Consider the following 18,279-nt stretch of genomic DNA (forward strand, 5'->3'; position numbering starts at 1 on the left):
GTGCCCAGCCACCATCCAAACCGCTGGACGCCTGTCCCGGGTGGGGTCGCCAATCTGCCTGTGAGCCCCATGGGGGACAGAAACTGTGTCCAACCCAGCGATCTACCTCAGTGCTTAGCCCAGCCCTCTACTTGTCACATAGGAAGCACTTGACAAGCACCAAAGTTATCCTCATGATTATCATCGTTAGTATTTGCAGTAAGAGGAGAGACCACCAACGGGAGCCCAGAACATCCTACAGAAAAGGGCTAAGCTTTGCTCTCCCCTTCCCCCCCCCCCCAACCCGTTGTTGTCCCCCGCCCGGCAGTGAAGGACTACCAGTTGGTCCAACAGAGCGGCCGTGAGGGCCCCGGCGACCCCGGGGGGCGGGCCCTGTGCCCCCAGCTGGAGCGGCACCTCGAGCACTTGGCGTTCATCACCAGCCACCTCCTGCAGACCGGTCTGGACCCCGGCTTCGCCGAGGCGGTGGAGGCCACGTGGGTCTTGTCTCTCGCTCTCAAGGGGCTGTACAAAACCCTGCAGGTATCCTGGAGGCCCCAGGGCCCGGCCCGGGGCCGTGGGAGGGGCGACCCCGGTGGGGGTGGGCCCTGTCCGGGGTGTGGCAGGAGAGCCATCGGGGTGGGTGGCGGGGATGAGCAGTACAGTGCGAAGACTGTAGAGTCAGCAGACCCGATCCCAGCCCTCGAGGAGCTCACCGTCCAGCGAGGGCTTCCACCCGGTTTCCGGCTTTTGGCCTTGCCAGTTGGTGACACCCCAGCCTGGGGCTAAGAAATACGAGTCCCGTGGGCACCCCACCCCCACCTTCTCGGCCCTTTGCCCGGGCAGAGGGTGGCCCCTCCTGGGGACTGGGAAGGGAAGAGGAAGTCAGGCAAGGGGCCCTGGGAAATCTCTCCTGCAGTCACACCGGTCATTTGGGCTCACCTCGAACCCCCAGTCACGGTGTGCTGAGCCCCTGCTGTGGGGCCCCGGGGGATCGCAGAGAAAGCCCAGGCGGGGTCCTTGCCTTCGAGGAGCTTCCCGTCACGGGGACCTCCCCGCCCCGGGAAAGCCGCCGGGAATCTGCATCCACAGCCCTTCGGAGGGGCCCGGGGTCTCTGACCCCTTGACTGAAAGACCATCTCGGGCAAATGCGTCCTCGGGCCCCCGGCGGGTGGGCGGAGGGGCGGGGCTGAGGCTCTCCCGGTCGGTCAATTACAGAGCCATGGCTTCGAGGAGAGCCGGGCCGCCTTCGTCCGGTCGGGCCTGCTGAAGCTTTTGGTGAAGAAGTGCAGCAAGGGAACTGGCTTCAGTAAAACGTGGCTGCTGCGGGACTTGGAGGTGAGGCCCCAGGGGCCCCGGCGGGATGGCGCGACTCCATCAAGCCTCCCTCCGTGGGTTTTATTGAGCGCTCATTGTGTGCAGAGCACTGGTTTAAGCCCTTGGGAGAGGACAGTGCAGGAGTTTGCTCCCAGGAGCTTGCAGTCTAGGCAGGGGCTGTTGACGGACTCCGGGAGCCGGGAGGGGGTCGCCTCAACAGGAACGGGGATGAGGTGGAACGGGTGCCACCTCCGGAAGTGCTCTACTGGGCGCCGGGGACTCCCCGCCCACAAGATGACCGCACACACCCGCGTCAGGTCGACCACGTCTGATCCCTTTCTCCCAGATCCTGGCCATCACCCTGTACTCCTCCAAGAAGGAGATGGGCAGCGTGGCCCAGCGCGACGACCTCGCCCTCGAGCGGGACGCGGGCTCCGAGGCGGAGTCGGCCGCCACCAGCCCCGTCGACCGCGGCAAGCTGGACCCCCTCGAGGGTCTGGACGAGGCCACCAAAATCTGCCTCCTGGTGCGTTGGGTCCGGTCTTCCCTACGCGGCCTCCCATCCCCTCACTCTGGTGCTTTTTCTGTCTGGATCTGCGATGGCCGGTGGGGTTCTGGAGAGGTCCCGGGCCTGTCGCGGACCGGTCAGCTGGCCGGTTGGGAGGGTGCGGGGCCGGGCCGTGTGCCAAACCCGGCTCTGCCCCGGGCAGGCTGTAACTCCTCCACCTGCCTGTCCCGGGCTTGGGGGAGGCCCCGGGGCAAGGTGTCTCTGGGCAGAACACAAGGGCACCCCCGGGAGCAGAGCCACCCGCCCAGCCCCCGGGGGTGGACATCCGCCCGCCACCCTCTCGAGCCCCGGCCTCTCTCCCGCCTCGGGTTGCAGATGACTCACGACGCGCTGAACGCGCCTCTGCATGTTCTCCGCACCGTGTACGAGCTGCAGATGAGCAGGACGGATCCGTCGATCCCCGAGGCGCAGAAGAGGTGAGGCGGGGACGGGGGCGGTCCGGCCGGGAGCATCCGCGGGGCCGGGGGCGGCGGCCGGGGCCCCGGGGACGTGCGGCCCAAGCCCTCCCCTTTCTCAAGGTTCGACAACGATGGCATCCCTACCGAGGAGCAGCTCCGCTCGCTGGCCCGGACGTGGCAGCCCGGCCCGCGCCCCGAGGAACAGAGTTCCAAAGCGCTGGACACGGACATGATCATCCTGCCGTGTCTGGTAGGTCGCTGCCGGCCCCCGACCCCACCCCGCGGAGGGTCCCCACCCCCCGACCCTCTGACGGTGGGACTCCCCCGTTCCCAGTCCGAACCCGGGCCCTGCGACAAGGCTGCGGCGGAGCTGACTCCGGCCACCCAGAAGCTGATCACCAACACCGAGGGAGACCTGCAGCTGGCTTACGCCAAGCAGCGGCGCAGCAAGAGCTCGGCGCTCCTGCACAAGGAGCTGGACTCCAGGTGCAAGCGGCCCGCGCGGCCCTACCTGTACCGCGTCAACGAGGCCACGGCCGTCCTGTACGCGCGCCACGTGCTGGCCTCGCTGCTCGCCGACTGGCCCGACCACGTGCCGCTCGGCGAGGAGACCCTGGACCTCAGCGGCGCCGCTCACATGACCTACATCCTGGACACGCTCATGCAGCTGGAGGAGAAGCAGCTGTGGGAGAAGGTCAGCCCCCTCCCGTCGCCCGTCCCCTCCGTCCCACGGGGCTGGGCCGCCCGGGGAGTTGAGCCGGAACCGGTGGCCGTGGGTCATCGTCCCCGGCCACCCGTCCCTGCCGACCTGCCGCAGAGCGGGTGGTTTGCCCTGAGCCATCCGCGTGCATTCTCTCACCCGGTGCCCCCGGGAGGGGATCCGGGATCTCAGAGGAACGTTAGCGGGGAGAGACATCAGGTTCCCGGAGGGCTAAAGCAGCAAGATGGGGCCTGTCGTCCCAGCCGGTCCTCACCCCAGTCCACCCGGCCCAGGACTCTGTGTCTGACAGGACACGGGATGCCACGGGGAGGGTCTCTGGGCTGATCACCCACCTTCGTGTCTGTGGATGGACTACGCAACCCTCCGACTCTCCCCTCTCCATCCCTGACTTCCTCGGCGACTCAGCGTGGACCATCTCACCCCCCGACTCCCTTCTTCATCCCCGACTCTCCCCGGTGACCCAGCACGGACCATCCAACCCCCTGACTCTCTCCTCTCCATCCTCGACTCCCTCATTGATCCAGCGTAGATCATCCGACCCCCCGACTCTCCCCCGGCACCTGGCATTTTTTGCTCGTGCATGGGTCTGCCCAAAGCCCTCCGGACCCGGACCTGCTGGCGTTCCTGGCTGCAGTAGCTCCTCTGGGAACGGATTCCCCGTGCCCACCGTCCACTGCAGGGGATTCCGTATTTGTTTTAGGTTCCCCTTATCCCACAGAGGCCCATCCCCAACCCCGGGCGGACACCCGCACTACCTTTGGGTCTCCCCAGATCCTGCGGAAGGTCCTGCGCGTCTGCGACACAAGCATGCTGGGAACCATGGCCCTGACGGCGTGCCAGTTCATGGAGGAGCCCGGCATGGCCGTCCAAGTGCGCGAGTCTAAACACCCCTACAACAACAACACCAACTTCGAGGTGCGGCCCGGGGGCGGCAGGAGGCGTGCCGGGAAAACGGGCGGGAGGAGGGTGAGAGCCGGCGTGGGGACCTGGGACGGGGTGCCAGGTGAGCCCGGGAGGGAGGGAGGGAGTCTCAGTCGGCCTTCTCCGGCCAAGAGGAGACGCTGGGGGGTGAGCAAGGGATAGGCGATCAGAACTCGGAGCTGGAAGAGTCCATGGCTGCCAGGGCCCTTTCCTGGATTCCCCCTTTGCTCTGCCCCGCCTCAACCCCACAGCCCACCCAGGCTAAGACTCCTGTTTCTGACGAGTATCAAGACACTAGGAGGAACCAGGTGTCCCGGTCGCCCTCCCGGACACCTCCCGTCGTGGTTAGGTTGGGACCGTCCATCACCCCTGACTCCCCTCTCCGTCCCTGGCTCTCTCCAGTGACCCAGCAAGGATCATCCATTACCCTTGAGTTTCCCCCCAGTGGCCCACCACGGACCACCCAGCATCCCTGATTCCCCCCTCTCCGTTCCTGATTCTCCTCCCATAAGCCATCATTTAAGTGAGACTTTCTATCTTCCCTAAAAATCTACCTTCTACTAAGGAGGCCGCCTGGTCTCCGTCAGGACTGCGCCTGGTCCCTGTTGGAGGACTGGGGTGACTCTGCCCACCGCTGCAAGGGTTGGGGTGAATGTGCCCGTCCGAGTGGGTCGAGGCGGCTGTGCCCGGTCTCCTTTGGGAGGGCTTTGGGGGGGGGGGGGCGGCGACCGTGCCCGGTCTCCGTTGGGAGGGTCGGGGTGAATGTGCCCGTTCCCCTCACAGGACAAAGTTCACATTCCCGGGGCGATCTACCTCTCCATTAAATTTGACTCTCAGTGCAACACGGAGGAGGGCTGCGACGAGCTGGCCATGGCCAGCAGCAGCGACTTCCAGCAGGACCGGCACAACTTCAGCGGCTCACTGCAGAAGTGGACGGACTTCGAGCTTCCAGGTAAGGCCGTCCCCGCCGCCGCCGCCGCGGCTCCTCCCGTAAGCGGAGGTGGGCGCGGACCCCCACGGCGGGGGCCACGGCGAGCCCGGTGGCGGGGAGATGCGGGGGGGCGGTCTAGCCACGGCTTCCCTCCCGGCCCGGTGGCGCATCTCGCTCCCCTTGCCGCCAGGAGACACGTTGTACTACAGATTCACTTCCGACATGAGCAACACCGAGTGGGGCTACAGATTCACCGTGACCGCGGGGCACCTGGGGAGATTTCAGACAGGTGAGAGGCCACCCCGTCCCCAGTCGTTCCCTGCCCGCGGCCGACCCTCCCACTCCGCGCTCAACAGAAACTACCGTCGTTCTCAGTATTACTCGGCGCTTGGAAAGTTCAGAATAGCCAAGTGACCCGTTCCCCGGCCACAAGGACTTCCACTCTCCCCCGGGGAGACGGATATAGGAGAGAGAGAGGATGGCAGGCGGGCCCGGGGTAGAACACGCTCATTTCGGCCCCGGTTGAAGTGCCGTGGTGGGGGGTTGTTTTTCCAGGATTTGAGATTCTGAAGCAGATGCTGTCCGAAGAAAGGGTGACCCCCCACCTCCCGCTGGCCAAAGTCTGGGAGTGGCAAGTGGGCGTGGCCTGCCGCCAAACCGGCCACCAGCGGCTGAAAGCCGTGCACCTGCTGCTCAGGATCGTGCAGTGCGGCACCAGGAGGTGAGGGCCGGAGGGCCGTCCGGACGCCGTCCCCGAGGGTCAGCGAGTTTAGAATGGCGGCCGGGGCACCCGACGGCCATCGGCTCGAGGGCTGGGAGCCCGAGGGCCCCCAGGGAGCGGTAGTCGCTCGTAGGTTCCGCTGGGAGTCTTTCCCCGGCGGTGATTTCCTTGGGCAGGGGGCTGGGGGTGCGTCCGGCCCAGGGCCCGAGCCTCATGAGTAGCCGCAGGGGGGATTGAGCTGGGGCTTTGCCCCTCGAGAGGACAGGAGACCCATCTCCGCCATCGGAACACACTGAGCGGTTCATCCGGGAACCTCGGGGAGCGTGGTGGCTGATGGCAGGTGTCATCCTAGATATAAGAAGCAGCATGGCATAATGGATAAAGCGTGGGGCTGGGAGTCAGAAGGTCATGGGTTCTAATCCCAGCTCTGCCGCCTGTCTGCTCTGTGACCTTGGGCAAGTCACTTCACTTCCCTGAGCCTCACCTCATCAGCAAAACGGGGATTGAGACTGTGAGCCCCACATGGGACGGGGGCTGTGCCCAACTAGATTTGCTTGTGTCCACCCCGGCGCTTAGTACAGTCCCTGGCACAAAGTAAGCGCTTAACCAGTACCATTATTATTATTATTTCTCCTCCCTCATTGTTTCCCGGTTCCCCCTGCTTTCCACACTTCCCCTCTGCTTCCTCCCTTCTTCCTCCTATCCCCGTTGCCACCTCCGCTCCCCCCCATCCCCTCACGTTCCCCCGTTTGGCCTCCAGCGACCTCTGTGACCTCACGCTGTTGAAGCCCCTGTGGCAGCTGTTCACCCAAATGGAGAACAGCCTGGGCCAGGACGGGACCAGGCCGGGCACCCTCCTTCCGCTCCACCGGGCCCTCACGGAACTCTTCTTCGTCACCGAGAATCGAGTCCAGGTGCGGCGGCCGCAGAGCCGGACGGCGCGGCTCCGGAAGGGCCTCGGGCGCCGAGGAGCCGGAGACGGTCTGGGGGTGCCCGTGGACGGACCCCGGAGCCCCAGGGGGAGCGGGAGGGGGGGGCGGGCGGGCGGACGGTGGAGGCGGTGTGTGTCTGGCATCGGTTTGTGGCATCCTGTTGCCTGCTCCCGTGACGGGTGGAGGAGCGGGATGGGATTGGGCGGCCGTGCGGCCCTTAGGGGTCCGTCACCTCCGCCGGCACCCCAGGACTTGTTTTCTTAAACCCCAGGAGCTCAGCTCTCTGCAGGACTACCTGCTTGCCTTAACCACCGACGCTCACCTGCTGCGCTGCACGGCCCAGGTAACCGGGGTCCCGGGGCTCCGCGGCGTCACCCCCGGCCCCTGCCACCCTGCACCCCCCCCCCGGCCCCCGCCACCTCAGCCGTGCCCCCGGATCTTCTTTCCTAATTCCTCCGTCCCCGGGCCCCGCTTCCTCTGCCCTGCCTTACCAGCCCCGGCTCCAATTTGATGTCGTCACGGTGGAGTCCTCTGGGCCCCCCAGAACGAAGACCCAACACCCCCTGACCCTCCCTGGAACTTCTTTTCCCACCGGTGAAATGCTCAAAGGGTCCTGCCACTGAGGCTGCCCGTAGCGCCCTCTGTGGCCTGGGGGAGATTGCGGTCAGCTTTTCCTTAGGGCCAAATTCTCCGTCGGGGGCCGGGGGCCCGAGCAGAGGCTTCACCCGGCGCAGCGTGTGCCAGCCTTCAGTCAGTGGTATTTACTGAACGGAGTTGGTAGACGCATTCCCTGCTCACAGCAAACTAACAGGGGAAGACAAGCATTAATATAAATAAATTATGGATATGTACAGAAGTGCCGAGGGGCTGAGGGTGGGGATGAAGACCATATGCCCAAAGGTCATAGATCCAAGCGCAGGCTTCCTCAGGGTAGCCTTCTCTAGCTGAGAAGCGGGTCTCAGAGCGAGCCGTCCCAGGCGCCCGGCTCAGGGCCTGGCCCAGAATGGGCACCGGCTCAATCTTGGGTCAGATGAGTGGCATAGCCATTCTTGGATTGATTCAGTGCCCGCTCTTAGCCGTGTGTGCCCAGCGGTGGGCCAGATGCCAGATCATCAGGTCGGACCAGGTCCCCGTTACCTGCGGGCTCGGCTCCCCTGCGTCCATGGTAGTATCTGGCCTGGTGCCCTCTGTCAGTCTCACTCTGGACACGGAGTCGCTTCTTTCTGGGAAGGGGCACCCAGCTGCTTGTGATGCTTCTGCCCCTGCCCGGTGGACCCGTGGGATCGTTAGCTGCCAGATGGAATCGCCACCCGGAAACACCTTCCGAGTCAGAAATTCGGGCTTCGCGTCATCCCTGGGAGCGTCGCCCCTCGGGGATGGGTTTTCTAGACGATTCTGGGCCCAAACACCTTCTCTGGCGCTTTGGTGAGGCGGGGCAACCGGAAGTCAGAGAATCTGGGCTTTTCCCAGGCGGCTTTCTGTAGTGAAGTCATGCCGTTCCTGGACTCCTTAGTCTGTCAGTTCATGTACCTGCAGTGGGCAGGGGGCTGTGCGGGCCACCTCCAGGGTGCAGAGTGCTGTCATGGGCGCTTCGAGTGTGCTGAGTGCTGTATTGTGCTCCCACTATGGGCAATGGATTGTACTGGGCTTCTGTTGTGGGCCGTGTGCTGTCCTGAGCACCTGTAGGATGCTGTATTGAGCTCCTAATGTGAGTAGCAGATTGAATTGGACTCCTGCTGTGGGCAAGGTGCTGAACTGGGCACCTACAGGGTGCCGAATTGGGCTCCAGCTGGGAGCAGTGGATCGTGCTGGGCTTCTGCTGTGGGCGGGGTGCCGTACTGGGCTCCCATTGTGAGTAGCGGGTCGTCCTGGGAGCCCGCAGTGGGCCGGACACTGTCCGGAGCTCCTGAACTAGTCTGGTGGAAGTAAGACATCCCCCGTCCCTGCCCTTGTGGCGAGTTCCATCTGGCTCCCGACCCATTGCTCCTCCCAGGTGGTCCACTGGGTGGACGGAAATCCCACCCTGGGCCCGAGTCCACGGGGACCCAAGTCTGCGGTCGCATGAGTCCGGAATCGTCCGTTCGGCTGCCGAGAGAGACAGAGTGCCAACGCTTACCACAACCGCCCGACGTCCCTGTGGGAAGGGGCCGTTTTCGGGGGCCGCGTAACCTCTCCGTTTCGTTCCCGCAGGCTCTGAAAAACATTGCTGCTATCAGCCTCGCTATTAACTACCCCAACAAGACCACCAGCTTCTGGACTGGGTAGTGACCGCCTTCCCCCGGCTCGCGTCAGCCAGTTCGGGTCGTCCCGGCGCCTAGGAAAAGCCTCTAAATCCGCTCACAGAATGTCTCTCCAGCTCGTCTCTGGGCCGTTTGCTCCCTTCCCCCCATCACCCCCCCAGACTCCTTGCACTTGCCCCTCAGTGTCGATCCGCGGGCGGAGCCGCCCCTGCAGGGGAGAAGCTCACGCTTGGGAAGGAGACGCTCGCGCGTCACGTCCACAGACCCGCCGCCGAATCGCCTCCGTGTCCAGAGACCTGCCCCTTCCGTGTCCCGGGAACCACCACCTCGCCGTCTCTGAATTGGAGAACCTTCCGCCTCACGGTCTCGTTGTCCGAGAACCCTCCACCTCCTCCGCCTCTGTTTCCTAGGACCTCCCGCCTCACCATCTCCGTGTCTGAGAACTCGCCACCTCCACGTCCGAGAACCCGCCGCCTCACCGTCTTCGTGTCCAAGAACCCGCCACCGCATCATCCCCGTGTCTTAGAAGCCACCGTTTCCGTGCCCGAGAAGCGGCCGCCTCAACACCTTTGTTTCCAAAAGTCCATCCGTACCACCATCTTGCCTCGGAGGGATACCAGGGACTTGTTTCGGTGCCCAGAGGGCGAATGGCAGCCGACCTGCTCTGACGGGTGCCAAAGCTGCCGCTTGCCCCCTGGTAGAGGGGTGGCCCGAAGAAGGTGCCAGATAGAGGTGGGTTCTCACCCCGTTCCAAGGAGCAGCCCCTCCCTCTTGAGGCGAGCACCTCCCGCCTCCGAGCGGGACTGTTTCCGTGGGACCCCTCCCGTGGTCGGGCAGACCCCTTCCCAGGGTGCCTCGCAAGAGGATCCACGGGAAATTGAGAGCGAGCCAGAGGGCCTCGTGGCGCGTGCTGGGTCGGACCTGCTTAACTCCAGGCCTGGCCCAGCCCGACTTCCCAGGAACACCAAGTCCTCTCCGGAGCGGGTGAGAAGATTTCTGGACTCCCTCCATCTGATAATGGAAAACCCGAGGGGCCCCCGGTCCCGCGCTGGATTTGAGGTCTGTCCCTCCAGCCACGTTGGCGGCCTGGGAAACCAGCCCGTGGTCCTGGAGGAAGAGGAGGAAGAGACGGGCAGACTCTGAGGATTCTCGTGGCGGGAGGCTGCAGCTGTCAGGGCCGAAAGCCAGGGAAGGACCTCCCCGTAGTCCGTTCACAGAAATGGCAGGAGGGAGTCACCCTGAGCCCCGGCCCAGCCCGGCCCACATCGATTTGAATCCAGAGCCAGAAGATCCATATGGAGAACCCCAGCTTTTCTCCAGCTCCCGGGACCGAGGGAAGACGGGGCCGGGGAGAGGCCCCCCTCACGTGAGGGTGTCTGCCGAGGCAGCTGGGTGCCCGAAGAGCCAAGAGCCATCACGGGTCCTTCGCCGCCGCCATCCCCGGATCCCTGCATCCCCCACATGCCAGCTGCCTCCCCACCAGCCCCCGACCCTGACAGGAAGCAGATCCTGGAGCCGTCCGTGTCTCCCTTCAGAAAAAAACAGCCCCGAAAGACGCCAGCCCGTTCCAGTCACCTCCCACCTAGGTCAACCCCTCTAGATTCCGGTTTTGGACGGGCCTCAGTGGGTCATCTCGGCCTCCCCGCCCCTCACCTCCGAAATCCGGCTCCCTCCTCCAGGTGGAGCAGACGTCCCGGATGCCAGGGCCGGCAAGCCTGCTGCTCTGGGCCTCACACTGCCTTACGGAGAGAGTCGGGGGCCCCGCCGCGCCCCACAGCCCCTCCGGCCGCCCTCCTCGGGCCGAACGGCAGGGCTCCCGGTGGAAGCCGGCCTCCTGCGATCAACGGGCAGCGGCCCGGACCGAGGCGGGCTGGGAAACGTGCCGAGTGCAGCACCCGGAACCCTCCGCTCCGAACCCCAGACGACACCGCCCGGGAGGGAAGGGTCACCCATCCCGCCGACTCAGCAGACGGATTTTCATTCGGTCCCTAAACAGTTTTTCATTTCTTTTCTTACGGGTTTACTATTTTGAATCTTTCTTATTTGGTTGGAGAGAAAGCATTTAGGTGATTCCAGATGAGCTCAACATGTACAAAGAAAGTTATAGTTGTGGGTAAAATATGCAAATGAAGAGAAATATATTGTAAAAATTCTATATAAAAAAAACCATACGACGAGCCTGTGTATAGACTTCCTTTCCCCCAATGGCCTGCCTTCTCGCTGTCCGGAAACTTGGGCGGGTGGCAGACCTTCTCATAGCGGGAGTTTCTACAGAGGCCCAAGCCCCAAAAGGGTGAGAATCGTGCGTTTCGAGAAAGATCCTGCCTCGGGACCATGGATGCAATCTATGGAATCCCGTATCCTTTTTTCTCCCCTCCTTTAAGATGCTTTATTCTCTGTCCCCTCTCCCGTCTCCCCCCAAACCACGGTTTGGGACCAGTCGTCCTCCAGGTCGAGCCCAGGGGGGCCGAGCTGGGCCGAAGGAGGGACGGCCGCTGTGATGGCCTCGGGGCCCGCTGGGACCCGTAGCCCCGGCAGACTCCCTCAGGGGCCCGATCCCCTGTGGATAAACGGAAGGCACCCATTGTAGAAAAACAGCAGACAGGTCCATCCTCGGGGAGGATGGGCAAGAGCGGGGCCCCCTCCGGACGGTCCCCGCGTGAGGAATCTCCCTCTCCCCTCCGGGGCTTGGCGTGAGAGGTGTGAGACTGGCCAATGGAACTCATTTCCTGTTAGGCGATCGTGTCATTTCCAGGCGGTCAGCGAGCGTGGCAAGTACGGCGGGCCAGGGCTCCGCGGGCGTCCCTGACCCCACGGGCTCCCGGGGCAGCCAGCGAGTTTTCAGGAGCCGGGGGGGACGGCCAAGGTTAGGCCCTGCCAGCCGCGGGAGAGCCGTAGGATAGCGACGATTAGCAGCCCTGGCAGGCCACAGCTGGGTGAGCGGCGGGACAGCGACACCAGTGAATAGCGCTTCTGGCAGGCCACGGTTGTGTGAATAGCGGGACGGCGACCATTAGCGTCCCCGCCGAGCCCCAGTCCGGTAAGCTTCGGGACGGCGCTGATCGGTGGCCCTGCCAGGCTATAGTCCCGTGGACTGCGGGACCGAAATAATTAGTGCCGCCCCCCAGCCCCACCGAGAAATCTTATCTCTGATTCACAGCAGAGGAAACCGGCTGAGGAAGTGAGCGGGCACTTTCTCCTGTTCACACTTCAAGATCGTGGGTGAGTTGGAGGGTAGCAGGCAGCTCCGGCCCCTCCCTTCCCTGCTCGCTCCTCCCCCTTCCCCCCCATGCCCTTCATCTAAACGCATCAGCGGGAGCAAAGCAGGGCTCTGTCGTCCCCATTGCACAGAGGGGGATGCTGAGGCCCAGAGAAGTTCAGTAACTTTTAAAATTATTATTAATAATAATAATAATCATTGTGGTATTTTTTAAGCGCTTACTATGTGCCAGGCACTGTATTAAGCGCTGGGTTGGATACAAGCTAAGCAGCTCGGACACAGTCCCCGTCCCACGTGGGGCTCAAAATGTTAATCCTCATTTTGCAGATGAGGGAACCGAGGGCCAGAGAAATTACGTGACTTGCCCGAGGTCATATAGCAGACAACTAGCGGAGCAGGGATTAGAACCCAGCTCCTTCTGACTCCGGGCCCTGGTTCTCTCCACTAGGTCGTGCTGCTTCTCTTCTGAGATGGGCCCAAGGTCCCGTCCCGGTGCGGGTAAGGCGAGAATGGAGCCGAGAGAAGAGGAGATCAGTGGCTCTGCCGTCCACCCGCCGGCTAGTGAAAACTCTACACCAGCGGCCCAGGAAGCCACAAGGCAGCACGGGCAGATTAGAAACCAGAGGCGGGAGCGGTGGGCGGCGGGCACGTACCAGTCGAAAGGGGACTCTTCTGTGCTCGGCGCTGGGGATCCGTCCCCACGGGAGGCCGAGCAGCTGGAAGAGCAGCAAGTCCAAGCGGGAGTTTAGCGGATCCACGGACGAGCCTCCTGGTCGCTGGCTCACTGGGGGGAGAGTCGGGGACGGAGAAGGAAGAGTCGGCGGCGTGGGGTGGTCCGTGCTGGGTCACTGGGCGGCAGAGAGGGGAGCCAGGGATGCGGGATGAGTAATAACAATCACGGTGGTCTTTGTCGAGCGCTTACTATGTGCCAGACACTGTACTGAGCACTGGGGTTATGGGGTTGGACGCAGTCCCCGTCCCATGTGGGGCTCGCAGTTTAAGTAGAAGGGAGTAGGATTTAATCCCCCTATTACAGTTGAGGAAACTGAGGAACAGAAGAGTGACTTGCCCAAGGTGACGCAGCAGACAAACGGCAGAGCCGGGATTAGAACCCGTGACCTTCCGACTTCCAAGCCCGTGCTCTATTCAGTACGACGCGTTGCTTCACGACACCATGCTGCTGGCTCCCTGAGGGGAGATCAAGAGTGTGAGGTGGCCCAAGCTGGGTCCCCGGGGCAGACCGGGGGGGTGGGGGGAGTGGCACTGGGGGTGACCCGGGAAAATCAGATTAAAGACTGTCCCACAAGGGACTTGCATCTAAGGTGAGGGAAGAGGGGATCTCATTCCCATTTTGCAGAGGAGGAAACCGAGGCCCAGAGAACTTCTTGCCAAAGAAGGCTCAGCTATCAAGTAGGGGAGTGAGCTGACAAGGAAGATGAGGAGAGCAGGCGACTCAGCCCCATTGTACAGATGGGAAGCCGGAGGCCGCGGCTCTTGCCCAGGGTCCCAGAGGGGGACCAGGAGGGCCGTGGGCACGGGGATCGGCCTCCCGGGGATGTAGACGGCCACCGTCCGGTAGCCCCCCGGAGCTCGCGCGGCCTAGTGGAAACAGCACGGGCCTGGGAGTCAGAGGACCTGGTTTCTAATCCCGGCTCTGCCAATTGCTTGCTGGGTGACCTTGGGCAAGCCATTTGTCTGGCCTCAGTTTCCTCAACTGTAATAGGGGGATTAAATCCTACTCCCTTCTACTTAAACTGCGAGCCCCACGTGGCACGGGGACCGTGTCCAACCTGATAACCCCAGCGCTTAGAATAGCGTTTGACACGCGGTAGCCGCTCGATAGATGCCGTAAAACTGACAAGCCCGTCCCCTTCCCCCGCCGGCCACGCGGACAACCGGGAAAGGGCACCTCTGGTCCGACCTGGGGCGGGGACTCTGCGCTCCGACGGCTTCCTGCCGGGACTGGCCACGGGCCCAGCTAAACAGTTCAACAATGCTCGGGTCAAATCGATATTGTGTAGCTCCCCCCCCCCGCCCCCCCGCCCCCATCCCGCCAAGGCCGACTCCCTTTCCGAGGGCGAGGCTCCCACCGCCTCCCCCTGGCCTGCGGTGCTCTGGCGTCAGGATCGGGGGCTGGGGGGGCCACTGGACGCGCCGCCCAAACAGTCAGCTGTGGGATTTAAGAGCTCACTGCGGGCCAAGCGCTGTGCGGAGCTTCGGGAAGGGTTCAGGTTAGTCAGATGGGAGACGTCCCTGGCCGATAATAATGATGATGGTATTTGTTAAGCGCTTACTATGTGACAAGCACTGTTCTAAATGCCGGGGTAGATACAAGGCAATCAGGCTCACGGTCTCAATCCCCATTTTACAGATGAGGTAACTGAGAATACTAAGAGAAATTGACTTGCCCAAAGTCACACAGCTGACAAGTGGCGGAGTTGGATTTAGAACCCACAACCTCTGACTCCCAAGCCGGGGCTCTTTCCACTAAGCCACGCTGCTTCTCTTCACACTCGGGCTCCCCGTCTAAGAGGGAGGGAGGGAGAGCAGGCCTCGCCCCACCATTTTACAGATGAGGAAATGGAGGCCCAGAGAGTGGCAGGCTGGGGACAAGACAAGCAGGACTAGAACACCGCTCCGAGGAAGAGGATCGCCCAATCTTCTGAGATTCTGGGGAAAATAGCATCTCCACCCCCGCCCCCCCCGGGACAAAGCCTCAGCCCTCGTGGCTGGTACAGTCCTTCCTTTCACCGTGCTGCGCTCTGACAGGACCCCCAACGCCCCCCCCCCCCCCAGAGGGACAGATAGGAAACATGTCTCTGGTGTTGGGGGTACCGTGCTCTCAACTCAGTGGACCCCAGTTGCAGAGCCCTGCTTTTGGGGGTGGGGGGCACCCAGAGCAGCACTGTACGCAGCGGGCACTCAGAATGGTGCTCTTCGCATCATAGACCTCTCCCTAATCTGCACTCTGCTCACGGTAGCGGCCCTGCGCACAGTAGGTGCCCAGTAGAGCTCCCGCTACCCAGGGGGTGCCCAGGACAACCCTCTGCACACAGTGGAAGCCCAACACAGTGCTCTGCACACGGTGGCTGCCCGGCACGGCGCTCCGCACAAAATAGACGGTCCCCTCCCACCCTACCAGGGTCAGCAGCCGCAGCTACCGTGAGCGGGGCCCAGGTGGAGAGGCCCGGCTCGGGCTTCAGCACTGTCCTTGGCCCTCTGTCCGCCCCCTGCCCCAAGCCATATCCGTTGCCCTCCTCGGGGCAGGTGGCGGGGTGTCCGCCGTCTGGTCCGCTCTGGAAAAATAGGAATAAATACGTTCCTGTCGGCCCACGGCCCAGAACTGAGAGATCCCGGGCAACGGGAGTCATGGAAACGGTTTTGGGGGCGGAGGAAGGGGGGATGGGAGGAAGAAGGGGGACAGGCGGGGGGACAGCCACCAGCTCGCCCCACTGGGGGCAGCTCTGGCTTCTCCGCCCGACACCTGCGCCGGGAGGAGACCCCTGGCAGTGGAAGGCAAAAGTCAAGGCCCCCAGCCACCAAAGAGATCGACTGAATCCCCATTCCGTGGGGATCAGGCGCTTGAGGAAGCAGCACGATCACATGGAAAGAGCCCGGGCTTGGAAGTCAGAGGGCGTGGGTTCTAATGCGGCCTCTGCCACATGTCTGCCGCGTGTCCTTCGGCAAGTCACTTCACTTCTGTGGGCCTCAATGCCCTCATCTGTAAAATGGGGATTGAGCCTGTGAGCCCCACGGGGCACAGGGACTGTGTCCAGCCCGACTTCCCTGTTTCCAACCCAGCGCTTAGTACAGTGCCTGGCATATAGGAAGCGCTTCATCATCATTATTATTAAAGTGAAGCAGAGAAGCAGCGTGGCTCATTGGAAAGAGCCCGGGCTTGGGAGTCAGAGGTCAAGGGTTCGAATCCCGACTCTGCCACTTGTCAGCTGTGTGACTGTGGGCAAATCACTTAGCTTCTCTGTGCCTCAGTTCCCTCATCTGTAAAATGGGGATTAAAGCTGAGAGCCCCACGTGGGACAACCTGATGACCCTGTATCTCCCCCAGCGCTTAGAACAGTGCTCTGCACATAGTGAGCGCTTAACAAATACCGACATCATTATTATTATTATTATTAAAGTGTAATATGATCATTATAACTCAGTAGCCCGCGGGGCCCAGCAGATGTTCCAGTTTATGGCCGCTAGAGGGCGTCAAATCCCCCCTCCTCCGATCGTTGACGCCCCGGAGATGTGCGGTACATTGAGCGTGCGCGGTTGCTAGGACACAAGTAGGGTATCCGGGGGCTACAAGGCCCCGGAGCAGACCAGGGGAGAGCCAGCTCTCCCCCGTTCCTTGTCTCCCTCCTCCCCCCTCCCCCCAGCCGCCCCTCTGGCTCTGTCGGGTTAATAATAATGTTGGTATTTGTTAAGCGCTCACTATGTGCAGAGCACTGTTCTAAGCGCTGGGGGGGGAGATACAGGGTCATCAGGTTGTCCCACGTGGGGCTCACGGTCTTCACCCCCATTTTACAGATGAGGTAACTGAGGCACCGAGAAGTGAAGTGACTTGCCCACAGTCACACAGCTGACAAGTGGCAGAGCCGGGATTCGAACCCATGACCTCTGACTCCAAAGCCCGTGCTCTCTCCACTGAGCCACGCTGCTTCAGTCAATCAGTCCATCGTATTTATTGAGCACTTACTCTGTGCGGAACACCGTACTAAATGCTTGGGCGAGTACAGTGTAATAATGATCAGACACCTCCCCTGCCCACAAAGAGCTCTGCTGCCCTTCCAGAGTCAGGGGGAGGGGGCTGCTCCAGGGCGGGCCTGGGAGAACCCCTCTGGCCCACGAGCGAGGACGGCTCCCAGCATCCCTCGGCCGGGGTGGGGGGACCCCAAGTGACAGACCTTGTCTGTGGGGGCGGGGGCAGCGGAGGAACCCCTCCGGCATCTCCCCTAAGCCGCGGAGTGGTTCGGAGTGGGTTTGGGGCACCCCAGATCTCTCTGCCCCAAGGTTGGGGCCCGCTCCAAGCCAGAGCCCGACAGGGAAGTGCTCCTTCTTCCCCCAGCCGCGGGGAGCCCGGGGCGATCACTGCCACGGGGACAGGGCAGCAGCAACAGCAGAGGAATGACCGGCAGGCTGCAGAGGGCTTGGCACATTCCCCGCTTAGCCGTCGCGGCCGGGTGACTGGGCTAGAGATGAGGGAGGGGTCGTCGTCCCGCCATCCGGTTCCTCCTAGGGTCCTAGGGCCCCTGTGGGACTCAGTTGTATTTATTGATAATGATAATAATAATATGGTATTCGTTAAGCACTCACTTTGTGCCAAGCCCTGTTCTAAGCACTGGGGGGATACAAAGTGATCAGCTGGTCTCTCGTGGGGCTCCCGGTTTTTTCAACCCCATTTTCCAGATGAGGTAACTGAAGCACAGAGAAGTGACTTGCCCAAAGTCTCACGGCTGTTAAGTGGCGGAGTCAGGATTAGAACCCACGACCTCTGACTCCCAGACCCGGGCTCTTACCACTGAGCCACGCTGCTTCTCCATTGAGTACTTACTGGGTGCAGAGCACTGTCCTAAGCACTTGGGAGAGGACGGTACTCTAACGGACACGTTCTCTGCCCACAAGGAGCTTACGGTCTAGAGGGGGAGACAGACGTGGATAGAAATAAGTCAATGACAGATAAGTCAGATAAAACAGATAAGTCAAAAGTGCTGTGGGGCTGGGAACAGGGATGAGTACAAGGAGCAAATCACGGTGACGCAGAAGGGAGTTGGAGAAGAGGAAAAGAGGGCTTAGTCAGGGGAGGCCTCTTGGAGGAGTTGTGCCTTCGGTAAGGCTTAGAAGAGGGGGGAGGATCGTTGTCGGATCTGAGGAGGGAGGGCGTTCCAGATCAGAGGCAGGACGCGGCAGAGAGGTCGGCGGCGAGATAGATGAGATGGAGGTACAGTGAGACTGTTGGTATTAGAGAAGTGAAGGGTGTGGGCTGGGCTGGCGGAGTGTTGGGCTGGAAGGGCCAGGGGGACGTCTGCCAAATTTGGGGATGACCAGACCAGAACCCCACCATCAGAGAGAATGGCAGTAAACCAACCAGTACTTCCAGTGTGCCCTGGGCACCTTCTGTGTGCCAGGCATTTAACTGGGCACCTATTGTTTGCTGAGCACTGAACTGGGCATCTACTATGTGCCAAACACTATCCCAGGTACCTACCGCGTGCCAAGCGTCGTGCTGGGTGCGTTCCGGGTGCCAGGTGCTCTGGTTCAGCTTCTACTGTGTACTGAGCACTATAGTTTCAGAAGATGTGACCCCTGCCCCTCGACCACCTGGGCT

At 62.2% G+C, this 18,279-nt stretch overlaps 1 protein-coding gene across 2 annotated transcripts in view; it reads left to right on the plus strand.

Annotated features, from left to right (window-relative positions):
• Positions 1-10,905, plus strand: part of ZZEF1 (zinc finger ZZ-type and EF-hand domain containing 1) — a 61,025-nt gene extending 50,120 nt beyond the window's left edge. Inside the window, exons 43-55 of one of the 2 annotated variants that reach the window (XM_029081891.2) lie at positions 308-522; positions 1,198-1,317; positions 1,643-1,822; positions 2,180-2,280; positions 2,383-2,512; positions 2,597-2,956; positions 3,755-3,898; positions 4,688-4,856; positions 5,026-5,124; positions 5,391-5,556; positions 6,317-6,470; positions 6,760-6,831; positions 8,679-10,905. In XM_029081891.2, coding sequence (XP_028937724.1) covers positions 308-522; positions 1,198-1,317; positions 1,643-1,822; positions 2,180-2,280; positions 2,383-2,512; positions 2,597-2,956; positions 3,755-3,898; positions 4,688-4,856; positions 5,026-5,124; positions 5,391-5,556; positions 6,317-6,470; positions 6,760-6,831; positions 8,679-8,753 — 1,985 coding nt within the window. In that variant the 3' untranslated portion in view covers positions 8,754-10,905. The remainder of the gene's footprint in view (positions 1-307; positions 523-1,197; positions 1,318-1,642; positions 1,823-2,179; positions 2,281-2,382; positions 2,513-2,596; positions 2,957-3,754; positions 3,899-4,687; positions 4,857-5,025; positions 5,125-5,390; positions 5,557-6,316; positions 6,471-6,759; positions 6,832-8,678) is intronic. The other variant, XM_029081892.2, reaches the window with a different exon arrangement.
• The last annotated feature ends 7,374 nt before the right edge of the window (positions 10,906-18,279 follow it).

The sequence above is a fragment of the Ornithorhynchus anatinus genome, chromosome 17, assembly GCF_004115215.2.
Source record: "Ornithorhynchus anatinus isolate Pmale09 chromosome 17, mOrnAna1.pri.v4, whole genome shotgun sequence".
Classification (NCBI taxonomy): Eukaryota; Metazoa; Chordata; class Mammalia; order Monotremata; family Ornithorhynchidae; genus Ornithorhynchus; species Ornithorhynchus anatinus.